Source organism: Bos indicus, chromosome 8, assembly GCF_029378745.1.
Source record: "Bos indicus isolate NIAB-ARS_2022 breed Sahiwal x Tharparkar chromosome 8, NIAB-ARS_B.indTharparkar_mat_pri_1.0, whole genome shotgun sequence".
NCBI lineage: Eukaryota > Metazoa > Chordata > Mammalia > Artiodactyla > Bovidae > Bos > Bos indicus.
Window position 1 is genome coordinate 45926441 of NC_091767.1, and position 17774 is coordinate 45944214.

Below are 17774 nucleotides of genomic sequence, written 5' to 3' on the forward strand. Positions count from 1 at the left end.
TAATGAAAAGCACATCTTTTGTGGGTGTTACTTCTAAAAGGTCTTGTAGGTCTTCATAGAACCGTTCAACTTCAGCTTCTTCAGCATTACTGGTTGGGGCATAGACTTGGATTACTGTGATATTGAATGGTTTGCCTTGGAAACGAACAGAGATCATTCTGTCATTTTTGAGATTGCATCCAAGTACTGCATTTCGGACTCTTTTGTTGACCATGATGGCTACTCCATTTCTTCTGAGGGATTCCTGCCTGTAGTAGTAGATATAATGGTCATCGGAGTTAAATTCACCCATTCCAGTCCATTTCAGTTCGCTGATTCCTAGAATGTTGACATTCACTCTTGCCATCTCTTGTTTGACCACTTCCAATTTGCCTTGATTCATGGACCTGACAGTCCAGGTTCCTATGCAATATTGCTCTTTACAGCATCGGACCTTGCTTCTATCACCAGTCACATCCACAGCTGGCTATTGTTTTTGCTTTGGCTCCATCCCTTCATTCTTTCTGGAGTTATTTCTCCACTGATCTCCAGTAGCATATTGGGCCCTTACTGACCTGGGGAGTTCCTCTTTCAGTATCCTATCATTTTGCCTTTTCGTACTCCCAGTGTGATGCAATTAAGAGATGGGGCATACGGGAGGTGTTTAGTTCATGAAAGTGGAGTCCTCATGAATGAGATTAATACCCTTATAATAGAGACACCAAAGAGCTCTTACCCACTTGTGCCATTGTGAAGACATTGTGAAAAGAGGGCTGTCTATCAACTAGAAAGTACACTCTCACCAGTCACTGCTTGTGCCTTGATCTTGGCCTTCTCAGCCTTCAGAATTCTAAGAAATAATTACCTACTGTGTATAAGTCACTCAGTCTATGAGATTTGTAACAACAGCCTGAGCAGACTAAAACATTGTGTCTGTTCTGAAAGTCACAACTACCAAGTGACCCTCTCTTTAGAGCTATAGATCTGAGTTCCATAACTGCCCAACCTGTGACTCACCAGTATTGCTGTTGTCAGGGTGCTTCATCGTTGTATGCTGGTTTTCTGAATTCTGGCCACACTTTTATAAGTAGATTCTCTATTAAACTTTCTTCATTTCCCCCATATGATTTTTCTTTTACTTCTGGCACCATAATTAATACATAACACTCAGGGTTGCTTTAAGTATCTAGAGGGATAATGTATATTAAATGCTTAATATGGTATCTGATACAGAATCCGTCTAGTCAAGGCTATGGTTTTTCCAGTGGTCATGTATGGATGTGAGAGTTGGACTGAAGAAGGCTGAGCACTGAAGAATTGATGCTTTTGAACTATGGTGTTGGAGAAGACTCTTGAGAGTCCCTTGGACTGCTAGGAGATCTAACCAGTCCATTCTGAAGGAGATCAGCCCTGGGATTTCTTTGGAAGGAATGATGCTAAAGCTGAAACTCCAGGACTTTGGCCACCTCATGCAAAGAGTTGACTCATTGGAAAAGACTCTGATGCTGGGAGGGATTGGGGGCAGGAGGAGAAGGGGACGACAGAGGATGAGATGGCTGGATGGCATCACTGACTCGATGGACGTGAGGCTGGGTGAACTCCGGGAGTTGGTGGTGGACAGGGAGGCCTGGCGTGCTGTGATTCATGGGGTCGCAAAGAGTCGGACACGACTGAGCGACTAAACTGAACTGAACTGGTACAGAATAAGCAGTCAATAAACTTAAAAGCCACTAATGCTATTATCTGTTTCCTTTTACTATTCATTATTTAAATTTGGCAGTACCTTTGTTTTATATAATTTTCAATGGTGTTGATTGATTTATTGAAATATTTACTGTCAAAAATGACTAGATCATATCTAAGATTAATTGTTGGGCCAACCTTACACCTTAAAAACAAAATGATACCTAGTAATTTTTTCCCTAAAAGATAATGCTTTATTTTTCATTAGAGTGTAAAATATGGAGCCCAATACAGAATCCTCTGCTGCTGATTTGTGAAACTTGGAATCTCTGAGAAAGAATAGTTGAGTTACAAGTATAAGAGTCAGAGCTGGGAAATTAGGCTGCGAGGCTGGTGATTCAGGAGGTGAGGTCTTAGGGGACAGAAATCATAGAAGCCATGGAGTAGACCAAGGAACCAGGATCAGAGACTAAAGTTAAAATTGCTTTGAATAGGATGGGTTCTTAGTTTTACAGAGCCTCTTTAATCTTCACAAAAATGGACCAAAGGAATTTGACTCTAGCTCTCGGATACTCTTGCAGTTGAAGTCTTCAGTTTTCTAAACAGTATTTTCTCTCTCTTTCTCTTTTTTTTTTAAAAACAAAATCTAGTGGAATTGATATGATCTGAGGCTTCATTGGATATCTTAGGGAAGCTTGTCTTCAGGTTTGTAGCAAGTAATTGATTCTCTTGGTGGTAGTGAGTTCTGAATCTCTGCTGTGAACCTCCATATTTGTGATCTTCTAGAGTATTGTATGGGAAAAATATTGAATCCTCAGCATACATTTTTATTCCTAAGGTCCTCTAGACATTACCCATGATGCTTCTGCAATTAACTTGAGTATATCTTATAATTATCAGGTTTTTCTCATAGTAATAATTGTTTGATAGTTCATTGAATTATCTTCTGTGATAGAGAATGGATAACAACGATAATGGTGGTATCTAAAGTCATGTGTGATTTACAAAGTGATTGCTACGTTTTCTTACTTAGGGAAGTTAAAATATACTACCTTGAGAAGGAAATAGAAAGCAAATAAGAGTTAGTATTTAGTTGAATGAAGTAATTTCTATTTCATGGAAACAACCAATCTGATTTTTGTTCCAACAAAACATAGTAAGAAATGGCAATTATTTTCTTTATATGTAATTTTTTATTTTTTCCAGGTTTGGATATCAGAAACACGTGAAAAAATGGCACAGGTTTGTTTAAACACAAAACTGGCCAAAATAAAGAGCAAGGCTTTATTGAATGAGGAAACTATGAACTCTGGAATTATTGAAAGGTATGCTTAATATAGCCCTTTGCTTGGAACAGACATCTACAGGAAAGGGCTAATAAATAAGCAGTGAAGGAGGTAGGTTGGCCCCAGCTACACATTATTGGACTACAGCAAGCACGGACACCACATCTCAAGCTGCCATGCTTTCTGTTCATGCTGCTTCCTCTGTCTGGAATTCCCTTTCCCTTGGTTGTTTTCCAGTCAGCTCTGTGCGTTATAGGTCCAATTAAAGTGTCTTTTTCCCTTTACGTGTTTTTTTCTGGTCATGCTTCTGACAACCTAGGTTTGAACCCCATCTCTACAATTTATTGCTAAAAGTTAGTGCCTTTCTGTGGAAATGCATGACATAGACTTCCTCTTGTATTGTAGTTATTGGACAGAATGCTGAAATTTTCCATTTACTTGTTGAGACATTTTATTAATATTTTGCAAAGTGCATTAAACTTGCAAACATGGAAATCCTTTAAAAATTTATTATAAAAATTCAGCTCCCAAATTAGTTTTGTATGGCTTTGAAAGTTGTAAATGTCAGTTTAACATGTTTTCTAAAAATTGTTATCTTGTTTCCAGGGACACTGGATTGCCTGCCACAGGTTTTGGAGCTCTCTTTACTAGACACTCACCGGATTGGAGCAAAATGTTCGTAGTCCCTAAACTGCTGCAGATTGCACAAAATGTTTCTTAATGGTTCAGAAGGTTTGATTGCAGGGGTGAAGGAATTAGTGGTGAACCAAAGTCAACAAACTGCCCTTTATGTGGTATCTTACAGGTTACTTTCCTTTCTTAAAAAAAAATGGTGTTTGTTTTTTCCAATTTATGAACACCATCAGACTGTTAGAAGAAAAGTAGATTATCATTTAAAAAATATGAACAGTGATATATGTGTTTGTGTGCATGTGTATACACAAAAATTAGCATGAGACTTCTTTCCTTTAACAAGCTTTTCCCATCAATATGCAAGCAATAATAACAATAATACAGTAGTCAATACTCAATATTTGTAGATTCTATGTTTGTAAATTCTCTTACTGCTAAAACTGATTTGTAACCCCCAAGTCAATACTAAGGGTGCTGTTGCAGACAATAATGCATATGCATAAAGACATTCAGTTCAGTTCAGTTCAGTCGCTCAGTCGTGTCCGACTCTTTGTGACCCCATGAATCGCAGCACGCCAGGCCTCCCTGTCCATCACCAACTCCCGGAGTTCACTCAGACTCACGTCCATCGAGTCGGTGATGCCATCCAGCCATCTCATCGTCTGTCGTCCCCTTCTCCTCCTGCCCCCAATCCCTCCCAGCATCAGAGTCTTTTCCAATGAGTCAACTCTTTGCATGAGGTGGCCAAAGTCCTGGAGTTTCAGCTTTAGCATCATTCCTTCCAAAGAAATCCCAGGGCTGATCTCCTTCAGAATGGACTGGTTGGATCTCCTAGCAGTCCAAGGGACTCTCAAGAGTCTTCTCCAACACCACAGTTCAAAAGCATCAATTCTTTGGCACTCAGCTTTCTTCACAGTCCAACTCTCACATCCATACATAACCACTGGAAAAACCATAGCCTTGACTAGATGAACCTTTGTTGGCAAAGTAATGTCTGTGCTTTTCAATATGCTATCTAGGTTGGTCATAACTTTCCTTCCAAGGAGTAAGTGACTTTAATTTCATGGCTGCAGTCACCATCCGCAGTGATTTTGGAGCCCCAAAAAATAAAGTCTGACACTGTTTCTACTGTTTCCCCATCTATTTCCCATGAAGTGATGGGACCGGATGCCATGATCTTCGTTTTCTGAATGTTGAGCTTTCAGCCAACTTTTTCACTCTCCACTTTCACTTTCATCAAGAGACTTTGTAGTTCCTCTTCACCTTCTGCCATAAGGGTGGTTCATCTGCATATCTGAGGTTATTGATATTTCTCCCGGCAATCTTGATTCCAGCTTGTGCTTCTTCCAGCCCAGCATTTCTCATGATGTACTCTGCATATAAGTTAAATAAGCAGGGTGACAATATACAGCCTTGACGTACTCCTTTTCCTATTTGGAACCAGTTTGTTGTTCCATGTCCAGTTCTAACTGTTGCTTCTTGACACGCATACAGATTTCTCAAAAGGCAGATCATTAAAGACATTAATGGTGGCAAAATGGTGGCAAAATTAATGGTGGCAAAATATTTGAGCCAACCAAAGCACACATTCCCAGCTGAGGTGAAAAAAGGTGAGACTACCTTCTTGTTTCAGTTTTCAGAGTGTATGCAAGTGTCCTTTTCACAATCCTGTATTTTTTGCATTTTTTTGGTGATTTTTTAGTGATTTTGCTGTTTGAAATGGTTTCTAAGTGTAGTGCTGAAATGTTATTTATTGTTCCTAAGGGCAAGAAGGCTGTGATATGATTTATGCAGATAATAGATGAATTTCCTTCAGGCATGAGTTACAAGTGCTGCTGGCCATACTCAAAGTTAATGCATAAACTATATATTGAATAGAACGTCTTTAAACAGAAACACACATGAAACCAAAATATGTATTGATTTTCTGATGAAAATGTTGTAACCAGAGCTTGAAGGAACCTAACCCTGTGTTTCTCCTAATACATTCAAGATTTTCTAATTCAGTGTTCACAATGACTTTGCAGAACATTACTGTGACTAGTGAGAAGTGACTGTATAGGAAGAAACTACTATTTTTTTTAACTAATAAAAGAAATTGCTTTTGGAGACAACATGGTTTGTCACTACAGAAAAAATATTTCTTTTCTACTCATCTTTGTAAAGAAGACAAACTTTCATAATTGCTATAATTATATATATATGCATATATATAAGTGATGAAATATAGGTAACTATAAGCATGAAATGGAGAAGGCAATGGCACCCCACTCCAGTACTCTTGCCTGGAAAATCCATGGATGGAGGAGCCTGGGAGGCTGCAGTCCATGGGGTTGCTAAGAGTCAGACACGACTGAGCGACTGAGCGACTTCACTTTCACTTTTCACTTTCATGCATTGGAGAAGGAAATGGCAACCCACGCCAGTGTTCTTGCCTGGAGAATCCCAGGGACGGGGGAGCCTGGTGGGCTGCCATCTACGGGGTCGCACAGAGTCGGACACTACTGAAGTGACTTAGCAGCAGCAGCATGAGCATGAAAAAATTCTAAGTGTTGGATCGTGTATTATGAAGATATGAGTGTATATATCATCACTGGCAATTTAGTTGTTTGTGCTTCCTTTGAGAACTGTCTGGCTTTAGAGCTAACCTATTTTGCAGAGTGTGTGTAGGGTGGTAGTGGAAAGTGCTGTAAGCTGACCCTGAGTTGTCTCCTACAGCTCCAAGTAGGGAAAATATTCTCGGATATAGAGGAACTGGGAAGTATATCTTGAGGAGAAAGAAATGCCAGGGAAAATAAGTGCAGTTAAGCCCAGAGAAGTACAGCAGAGGCATTCAACTCATATCTCTTATACTCACAGTGAATACACCAGCTGAGCCTCCCTTTTCAGTGGACCATGTATAGAGTCATCAAAAGCAGAGGCAACTGATCATCTTATTAATAATACAGCTGAATTCCTGGTCTTAAAAATATCATGACACATTTAAAGAACAAAAGCATCATGAAGAATGAAAAGACATAGACAACTTCTACCAGATGAAATAGACCTGATGGAACAAATGTAACAGGAATTCAAAACTAATGGAACAGAAATAGAAAGCTTAATTACTTAGGGAAATAAAGAAAATGGTTGCAAATATAAGGCAAAATAATAAAAATCAGATTGACAGTAGTTTCCCAACAGCAACACTGGATGCAAGAGCATATTAAAGTATTGAAGGAAAAGAATTTTGAGCCCATAATTATTTAAATGTGAGAGTCAAATAAAGATACTTTCAGGTATACAAGGACTAATTTCAGACTTACTGTCCTGACATGAATAATGATAGAACTGGGCAAAATATTAATATGTTATGCAACTGTTGTCAGGATTGAATAGCAACCAGTGGGGTTCTGTGCTCCTGAAGATGAGAACTGAGGATCACTCACTTACTGAGGTCACTTTTCCTGGCTACAGTGCAGAGGTGAACCCAAGAGTAGAGCAGTGTTATTGTTGAGCTGGGGGTGGGGAATAGGAATTTAGAGCTTCTGATGTAATTGGAATTTGTAGGACAGACTACTGGACAGAAGGCTGTTGTGTTTGGAGGTAGGAACAGAAGTCTGCATGCAATGTCCCTCAGGTTCTTAGTCAATTGCTCGGCTCTGCATACACTATCAATATAGTACATACTCCTGATTTAAAAAATCAAATGGAACTGTCTAAAGTGTTTTTTGAAATTTCACAGTGCTGCCCCTTCCTTCATGGTAGTATTGTATAGTGAACTTCAGGGCTACATTACCTACTTTCAAATCCTGGCTCTGCCACTTACTAGCTATGTGAACTTGGGCTATTAATAGTTGCTTAATCATTTTGTACCTTGGTTTCTTCATCTGTAAAATGGGGATAGAGTTATAGAGTTGTTGTGATGACTAAGTAAGTTAATACATGTGAAACAGAACAGTAATTCGTGCATATATGTTAAATGCTAAGCAGATCTGCTGGTCCAGCCACTCAGCAAACACTTTTGGTCAAGAAACTCCTATCTTTCAGTTCAGGAAAATATTCTTCATTTATTTCACTGATGATTTATATCTTCCATTTTCTCTGTTCTCACTTTTGGATATACTTTATTTAGATGTTGGTTTGCCTGGCCTGGTCTTCTAATTTTCTTGTCTTCTCTCTCATATTTATCTTTACTGTCTAGTTTACCCTCTGTGTCTTCAACCCTACTATTGAGTTCTCTTTTTGTTTTCTGAATCTTTGGTTTTTATAGAATTCTTTGTTTGTTTCATGACTGAAATATCTATTTGGCGATGTTAGTAATAGTTTTACTAAATTTTTATCCATGCATAGTATCTATTTCCTCCAAGATGCTTTTTATTAGTTTGCCTTTTGTTTATTTGGTGTCTATCTTCCATACTAGAAGCTTTCCTTAGATGTTTGGTAATTACTTCTTGGTTCTCTGCTCATGGGTTTCCCCGGTGGTTCACCTGGTAAAGAATGCGCCTGCAATGTGGGAGACCTGGGTTTGATTCCTGAGTTGGGAAGATCCCCTGGAGGAGAGCATGGTAACCCACTCCAGTATTCTTGCCTGGAGAATCCCCATGGACAGAGGAGCCTGGTGGGCTACAGTCCATGATGTTGCAAAGAGTTGGACATGACTGAGCAACTAAGCATTCCTGCTCATAATTAAGAGATGAGGCTCAGAGCCTGTGTGTGAGGCTTATTTATTTGGAGCTTCACTGGAAGGATCTATGCATGTCTTTTTTTTTGTAGAAGCCCTGGTGTCAGTATTTTAGTCTTTCCTTATAAGCTGGTCACATTCCCCAGAGGAAGTTCCCCAAATTGCCCATCTGGGCTAGTACCTGTGGTGTTGGAGTAAACAAGGCAATTGGCTTGGACATCCATGTTAATCCTTCACTGTGTATGGTCGCTGAACTACGTTGTTGGTCAAGGACTTTCTCTTTTACCCTTTCAAGTGAATAAATTTCTAGCTTCCTCCTGAAGTAAGGGAGTAAGGGAGGGGCAGTTACTCAGTAATGGGGTGTGGAGGAGGATCCTGCCTGGAGTTTATGTGCTTCTCAAAAAGTTCTGCCCCAATCTTCCTTTGCTGGTTTAGGATTTGTTCAGCTTTCTGCTAAGTCAGAGACCACTTGTCCATCTTCTCTTGAGCTTTGAAAGTTCATTTCTTGTGTTACTTTTTCTGTTCTCCTTGTTCTTGTGGGTTTATTTTTTAAATCTCTTTAATTTGATTTTAGTGAAGCTTTTTGAGGAAGCAAGATTCAATGTGCACATTCAATCTTAACCTTGAAGTCATTCAGTCTCATCTGAAATTTCACCTCTTCTGAAGGACCTTCCCTTCCTACTGCCACTCCCAGCCCCCATGGTAGGTCTCTTGTGGGTGTTCATAGTACCATGTACTTCTTTTATCCCTATCTAGTTAGGTTGCTGTTACTTACATTATTTGTCTTTCTTACTGAATTCAGTGCTCTGAAGCAAAGGCTGTTGCAGCTCTCCCCAGTCCTAATAAAGAGCCTGACCTACTGTAGATATAATTAATTTCTCAAATGAACAAACTATTTCTGATGTTGAACAGCAAATTATACTGGAAAAGGGGTATAACTAATTCCTATTTTACTTGATTTTACAATTTTAAGTCCTGAAGAACTTAAGTTCTCAATGTTAGTTTGGTAAATACATTAAAAGACATGGTCTTTTAGAAAATCAGCTCTTATTAGTTTGAATTACTAGAATTACTTGTTTGTTTGATTTGATTCACAAGCATTAGCAAGGAAATGAATACATTAGTACCTTCAACCATCCTCCACTAATTCCATATGTAATTCTTTCTTTCAGTTAATGTACACTAATTATAGGGCATTCTATACAATAGAATGCTCTGGTGTTGTAGAATCTGCTCTCTTGAATATTAAATATTCTTTTGCTTCTTGCCAACTGTACAGCTGTAGAAGTTAAATGTCAACTTTAAAAGGCAATGAATAAAAATGAGTTTGCTCAATGGACCAAAATAATGTGCCTTTAACTTATAAAATAAAAGCTATAATCATAATGTAAATTTAAACTTCAGGTTATCTTGATGGAAAAAAATCAGAATACAGATGTAGCTTTGTTATTAAGGAGACATTAGTTAGATGCATTTATCTTAATTTTAGATAACATTCATTATGTTGTGATAGCATTTGACAGTCTGTTTCTTTTCTTGCAACTCAAAAGCAGTAGCCCACCTACTTTATTTTGAGCCAATGTGAAGAAGACACAACACCTCTCTTCCTTAAACTGGCAGCAAACATCTCAGTGGAACATTTTGAAAATCAGAACAACCAGAATGTTTGACATCACTGGATTTATCACTCCTGACCTTAACTAGAGAAAAGGGCTTGGTGAATAATTCCTTCCACACATCCAGATGGAGATATGTTTTTGACAACTGCAATATATAGAATGGTCAGGTTGAGACCAAAAGTGATATTGATGACTTACACTTTAAAAATGAGATTGATATGCCTTGAGGCTGGAGTGAGCTTGTCCAGAACTAGAGTTATTGCTTCTCTAGAGAGTTGATTGCATTTCCATAGTGAATAACCAAGGTTGGCATTGGCCAGTGATGGAAAGGGTGAGAGTCAAGAAGGCTCAAAGATGTCAACAGTGGTCTTATGGTCTCAAATGGATACAGTTGCATGTTTAGGGGTCTCTAACATACATTACTTTTACTATATGGATAGAGAGACTAAAGGTCTAGAAAAATAATGAGGCACATTTCTTTTAAGGCACATAGGAAAAGTGGATAGAAACATGAAGCTGTAATAAGTTACTTTCTTTGCCCTTCTACCTGGTTCTTAAGACTCCTCAAGGAGCTTTCACTTAATTTGAAAGTACTTTTTATGAGGGATGAAAAACTCACTGTCAGAAGGCTCCTGGATATCTATTATCTAATACAAAATCATTTTATGATTTGTCCACAGAACCAGACAGTTGTAGCTGATTTATTCTAAGAAGTAAGGTTTTTCATGTGCAGTATAATGTCTTGACTGTGTCTGTGACCATTAAACAAACAAAAAAGCAGAAACCAAGTTGACAGAACAAACAACCACAAAAACTATATAAAGCAAATCCAATTTTTAGAGATGTGGTATAAATATAATTTTAAGATCTTATTTCTCAGAAGCCCTTATTTAAATATAGGTACATAACCATATATGGTCCTGGGGTAATGGTTCACAGGAGAAGTTTTTTTTTTTTTAATAGGAAAAAGCCAATTCTAACATAGCATATTTGCTGGGTGAAAAGCAGATCCACGGGCTTCTGGGTTAGTTTGAGGGCAGCCCAGAAGTATTAATCACCTACTAGAGGGTGGAGAAGAAGCAAGGTAGGTCTCTTACAAGGTCAGCTCTAACTAATGTGTCCTGTCATTTTTGCCAAATTTCATTGCCTTCTGGTGGTAGTGATTAGTGTTTATTGTTGAAATTTTATGATAAATGTGTCTTGTTTCCAGAATTGTCCAAACATTTATGTGATCCACCTGACTGGAGAAGAAAGAAATCAGTAGTGTTTTAGATCACTGGGTAGCTTTTTCTCCATAGTGTAGTTTTTAAGAAAGGGCGTGGTATAGGAAAATAGGAGACATGGATTCTACTTTCAGACATGTGTTAAACCTACTATGTGACCTTGTGGTGGCTAATAACCGTCTCTGGGCTCCAGTTGTTTCCATCTGGAAAATGAAAGGATTGAACCAAATGATCTGTAAAGTCCTTTCCTGCTCTAAAATTTTGTTTCTAAAGGAGAAAGGCATCTGTAGCTGCATAAATGGACAAGTTAAATGAGGCCAAAAAGTAGTTCAGTTAAGCTTTCATTATTGCCATACAGCACTTACCCTTATGTGTGCAGTGATTACCTCACAGTAGTAGTAGCAAGCTTAGGCCACAGTTTAAGCTTCCAGTTCACTCTTCTCACTGGGGCATTTAACATCTGTAAAACCTTTGGCACTCTTCAGAGGGAAGGGATTGAATATGAAGAGCAAGAGGGTCTTTTTTCCGCCTCAAAGTGTAAGGCATTTACTTTCTTTTTTTTTTATTTTATTTTATTTTTTAAACTTTACAGTATTGTGTTAGTTTTGCCAAATATCGAAATGAATCCGCCACAGGTATACATGTGTTCCCCATCCTGAACCTTCCTCCCTCCTCCCTCCCCATACCATCCCTCTGGGCCGTCCTGGTGCACCAGCCCCAAGCATCCAGTATCGTGCATCGAACCTGGACTGGCGACTCGTTTCATACATGATATTATACATGCTTCAGGGCCATTCTCCCAAATCTTCCCACCCCCTCCCTCTCCAACAGAGTCCATAAGACTGTTCTATACATCAGTGTCTCTTTTGCTGTCTCGTACACAGGGTTATTGTTACCATCTTTCTAAATTCCATATATATGCGTTAGTATACTGTATTGGTGTTTTTCTTTCTGGCTTACTTCGCTCTGTATAATAGGCTCCAGTTTCATCCACCTCATTAGAACTGATTCAAATGTATTCTTTTCAATGGCTGAGTAATACTCCATTGTGTATATGTACCACAGCTTTCTTATCCATTCATCTGCTGATGGACATCTAGGTTGCTTCCATGTCCTGGCTATTATAAACAGTGCTGTGATGAACATTGGGGTACACGTGTCTCTTTCCCTTCTGGTTTCCTCAGTGTGTATGCCCAGTAGTGGGATTGCTGGATCATAAGGTAGTTTTATTTCCAGTTTTTTAAGGAATCTCCACACTGTTCTCCATAGTGGCTGTACTAGTTTGCATTCCCACCAACAGTGTAAGACGGTTTCCTTTTCTCCACACCCTCTCCAGCATTTATTGCTTGTAGACTTTTGGATCGCAGCCATTCTGACTGGCATGAAATGGTACCTCATAGTGGTTTTGATTTGCATTTCTCTGATAATGAGTGATGTTGAGCATCTTTTCATGTGTTTGTGAGCCATCTATATGTCTTCTTTGGAGAAATGTCTATTTACTTTCTTTTCCTACTCTGGCACTTGGATTATGGCTTGTCTCTTGGTAAAATACCACCAAGTTGTTGAACATTTCTCTACAAGAAAAAAAGTTTAAAATTGCCAGATGGTGATGGTGATGAGGATAACAACAAAGAAAATGTAGAGAGGAGAGTTGTGTGGTGAAATGATTATGGAATGAGAGGGAGACAGATCTGAATTAAATTCTTTTATCTTCTAAATTAAAAAAATTATTTTAAATTGGAGGATAATTGCTTACAGTGTTGTGTTGCTTTCTGCCATACAACAATGTGAATCAGCCATAGTGTATATATGTACCCTCCCTTCTGAACCTTCCTCCCACCTTCCACCCCATTCCAGCACTCTGTGTTGTCACAGAGCACAGAGCTGAGCTCCCTATGTTACACGGCAACTTCCCATTGGCTATCTACTTTGTATATGGTAATGTATATGTTTCAATGTTACTCTCTCAATTTGTCCCACCCTCTCCTTACCTTTGTCCATAGTTCATCAGGCACTCTGTCTATCAGATATAGTCCCTTAAATCTATTTCTCACTTCCACTGTATAATCATAAGGGATTTGATTTAGGTCAAATCTGAATTTAGGTCAAATACCTGAATAGTCTAGTGGTTTTCCCTACTTTCTTCAATTTAAGTCTGAATTTGGCAATAAGGTGTTCATGATCTGAGCCACAGTCAGCTCCTGGTCTTGTTTTTGCTGACTGTATAGAGCTTCTCCATCTTTGGCTACAAAGAATATAAACAATCTGATTTCGGTGTTGACCATCTGGTGATGTCCACGTGTAGAGTCTTCTCTTGTGTTGTTGGAAGAGGGTGTTTGCTATGGCCAGTGCATTCTCTTGGCAAAACTCTATTAGCCTTTTCCCTGCTTCATTCTGTACTCCAAGTCCAAATTTGCCTGTTACTCCAGGTGTTTCTTGACTTCCTACTTTTGCTTTCCAGGGATAACAAACAGTAATATTCTGTGTCTTGATGGTCTGGATAACCACAGTGGTGTGGTCACTCACATAGAGACAGATATCCTGGAGGGTGAAGTCAAGTGACCTCAGAAAGCCTTATTACCAATGATGCTAGTGGAGGTGATGGAATTCCAGCTGAGCTATTTAAAATACTAAAAGATGATGATGTTAAAGTGTTGCACTCAGTATGTCAGCAAGTTTGAAAAACCCAGCAGTGGCCACAGGACCGGAAAATGTCAGTGTTTTCATCCCAGTTCCAAAGAAGGAAAGTGCTAAAGAATGTTCAAACTACTGGACAACAGCACCCACTTCCTATGCTAGTGGTTATACTCAGAATCCTTCAAGCTAGGCTTCAGCAGTATGTGAACCAAGAACTTCCAGATGTACAAGCTGGATTTAGAAAATGCAGAGAACTAGAGAGCAAATTGCCAACATTCACTGGCTCATAGAGAAAGCAAGCAAATTACAGAAAAAAACATCTATACCTTTTTCATTCACTATGTGAGAGCCTTTGACTGTGTGGATCACAATAAACTGGAAAATTCTGAAAGAGATGGAAATACTAGACGATCTTACCTGTCTTCTAAGAAACCTGTATGCTGGTCAGGAAGCAAGTTAGAACCTTACATGGAACAACTGACTGATTCAAAATTGGGAAAGGAGTACAACAAGGTTGCATATTGTCACCCTATTTATTTAACATATATGCAGAGTACATTATGTGAAATGCTGTGATAGATGAGTTACAAGCTGGAATCAAGATTGCTGGGAGAAATATATATATATGATACCACTCTAATAGCAGAAAGCGAAGAGGAACTGAACAGCCTCTTGATGAGGGTGAAGGAGGAGAGTGAAAAAGTTGGCTTAAAACTCAATATTCAAAACACTAAGATCATGGCATCTGGTTGCATCACTTTATGGCAAATAGAAGGGAAAAAACTGGAAACAGTCATAGATTTTCACTTCCTGGTCTCCAAAATCACTACGGATATTGCCTGCAGCCATGAAATTCAAAGACTCTTGCTTCTTGGAAGGAAGGCTATGACAAACCTAGACAGAGTATTAAAAAGCAGAGGCCACTTTGCTGACAAAGGTCCATATAGTCAAAGCTATGCTTTTTCAAGTAGTCATGTACAGATGTGAGAGCTGGACCACAAAGAATTGATGCTTTTGAACTGTGGTGCTGGAGAAGACTCTTGAGAGCCCCTTGGACAGCAAGGAGATGAAACAAGTCAATTCGAAGGGAGATCAACCCTGATTAGTCATTGGAAGGAATGTTGCTGAAGCTGAAGCTCTAATACTTTGGCCACCTGATGCGAAAAGCCTGGAAAAGAGTCATTAGAAAAGACCCTGATTCTGGAAAATGTTGAAGGCAAAAGGAGAAGTGGGTGGTAGAGGTGAGATGGTTGGGTAGCATCACTGATTCAGTGGACATGAACTTGGGTAAACTCCAGGAGATGATGAGGGACAGGAAGGCCTGGCATGCTGCAGTCTATGGGGTTGCAAAGAATTGGACACAACTTAATGACTGAACAAAAACAACAAATATTCCATTTATATATATCTCATTTCTTGAGGTAGGCTTCTATTGTTATAAACTTACTTAGAACTGCTTTTGCTGTATCCCATAGGTTTTAGGAAGATCAGTGATATATACTGAAAACTTTTGGAGAACTTACATAGAAGTCATCTACAAAAAGATATGGGTTTCCTCAGTGGTGCACGTTCAATTCCTGGGTCGAGAAGATCCCCCGGAGGAGGAAATGGCAAGCCACTCTAGTATCCTTGCCTGGAGAATCCCATGGACAGAGGAGCTTGGCAAGCTACAGTCCGTAGGGTCACAAAGAATCACACATGATTGAAGGGACCTGGCATGCACACATGGGTTTTGGGTCATTGTGTTTTCATTGTCTTTTGTTTCTAGGTATTTTTAAATTTCTTTTTTTTGATATTTTCAGTGACATCTCGGTTATTTAGAAATGTGCTGTTCAGCCTTCATGTGTTTGTTTTTTTTTAACTGATTTTTTTTTCCTGTAATTGATATCTAGTCTCATTCCCCAATGACTCAGAGGGTAAAGAATCTGCCTGAAATTCAGGAGACACAGGTTTGATCCCTGGGTCAGGAAGATCTCCTGGAGAAGGAAAATGGCACACCACTCTAGTATTCTTCCCTGAAAAATCCCATAGACAGAGGAACCTGACATGCTACAGTCCAAAGAGTTGCAAATAGTCAAGACACAACCGAGGGACTAACCACAGCAGCAAGCACAGAGAGTTGTGGTTAGAAAGTGTGCTTGATATGATTTTAATTTTCTTAAATTTACTGAGGCTTGATTTGTGACCCAAGTAAAGAGCCTCTTGATGAAGGTGAAAGAGGAGAGTGAAAAAGCTGGCTTAAAACTCAACATTCAAAAAATGAAGATCATGGTATCTGGTCCCATCACTTCATGGCAAATAGATGGAGAAAAAAATGGAAACAGTTATAGACTTTTTTCCTTGGGCTCCAAATCACTGTGGACAGTGACTTCAGCCATGAAATTAAAAGGCTCTTGCTCCTCGGAAGGAAAGCTATGACAAATCTAGATAGTGTATTAAAAAGCAGATATCATTTTGCCAACAAAGGTCTGTATAGTCAAAATGATGGGTTTTCCATTATTCATGTACGGATGTGAGAGTTGGATCATAAAGAAGGCTGAGCACCAAAGAATTGATGCCTTCCAATTATGTTTGAGAAGACTCTTGAGAGTCTCTTGGACAGCAAGGAGATCAAACCAGTCAATCCTAAAGGAAATCAACCCTGAATATTCATTGGAAGGACTGTTGCTGAAACTGAAGCTCCAATACTTTGGCCACCTGATGCGAGGAGCCAAAATTGGAAAAGACCTCAATGCTGGGAAGGACTGAGGGCAGGAGGAGAAGAGGGCAATAGAGGATGAGATGATTAGATGGCATCATTAACTCAATGGACATGAATTTGGGCAAACTCCAGGAGATGGTAAGGGACAGGGAGGCCTGGTGTGCTGCAGTTCATCGGGTCGCAAAGAGTCAGACATGCTGAGTGACTCAACAACAACTAATGTGATTTGGAGAATGTCTCATGTGCACTTGAGAAAAAGCATATTCTGCTGTTTTAGAATGGAATGTCCTGAAGATATCAGTTAAGCCATCTGGTTTAAGGCTTGTGTTTCCTTATTAATTTCCTGTGTGGATGATCTATTCATTGGCAAAAGTGGGGTGATAAAGTCCCTTGCTATTATTGTGTTACTGTTGATTTCCCCTTTTATGTTTGTTAGCATTGTTACCTGGAACACCAGAGGGCACTTTGCCCAAAACTTCGATTACTATACTAGAGTGCATTCTGATAGGCCTGGCCTGGGTCATATGCCCAGGTGTTTGGGGTTTGTCAGGAGGTGAGAGTGGAGAAGAGAATCATCCCATTCATCATACAATCTAATTGGATTGCACTGAATGGGAGAGAGAATGTTATCCAAAAGAAGAACGCTGGACACAGAAACAAAAGGTCCTACAACAAATAAGAAGAATCAACAAATTCTGAATTTGTCAACAATCATCTGAATTCAATTCTTGACTTCCTTTCTTTTGTTAAAAAATTATTTTACCAAAATATAGTTGACTCATAATGTTATGTTAATTTTTACAGTAGAGCAAAGTGATTCATATATATATATATATATTCAGATGTGTGTGCACTCATCTCACATGCTAGTAAAGTAATGCTCAAAATTCTCCAAGCCAGGCTTCAGCAATACATGAACCGTGAACTTCCAGATGTTCAAGCTGGTTTTAGAAAAGGCAGAGGAACCAGAGATCAAATTGGCAACATCCACTGGATCATGGAAAAAGCAAGAGAGTTCCAGAAAAACATCTATTTCTGCTTTATTGACTATGCCAAAGCCTTTGACTGTGTGGATCACAATAAACTGTGGAAAATTCTGAAAGAGATGGAAATACCAGACCACCTGACCTGCCTCTTGAGAAATTTGTATGCAGGTCAGGAAGCAACAGTTAGAACTGGACATGGAACAACAGACTGGTTCCAAATAGGAAAAGGAGTACGTCAAGGCTGTATATTGTCACCCTGCTTATTTAACTTCTATGCAGAGTACATCATGAGAAACGCTGGGCTGGTAGAAACACAAGGTGGAATCAAGATTGCCGGGAGAAATATCAATAACCTCAGATATGC

General features: G+C 39.1%; 1 protein-coding gene across 10 annotated transcripts in view; it reads left to right on the top strand.

The window, feature by feature from the left end:
• Positions 1-17774, top strand: part of CFAP95 (cilia and flagella associated protein 95) — a 338954-nt gene that overhangs the window by 96269 nt on the left and 224911 nt on the right. For 9 of the 10 annotated variants that reach the window (XM_070794635.1, XM_070794639.1, XM_070794640.1 and 6 more), the window contains 2 exons: positions 2869-2987; positions 3555-3623. In XM_070794635.1, the coding sequence (XP_070650736.1) occupies positions 2869-2987; positions 3555-3623 (188 nt within the window). Of the gene's footprint in view, positions 1-2868; positions 2988-3554; positions 3624-5075; positions 11624-17774 lie in introns of all 10 variants that reach the window. The other variant, XR_011568051.1, reaches the window with a different exon arrangement.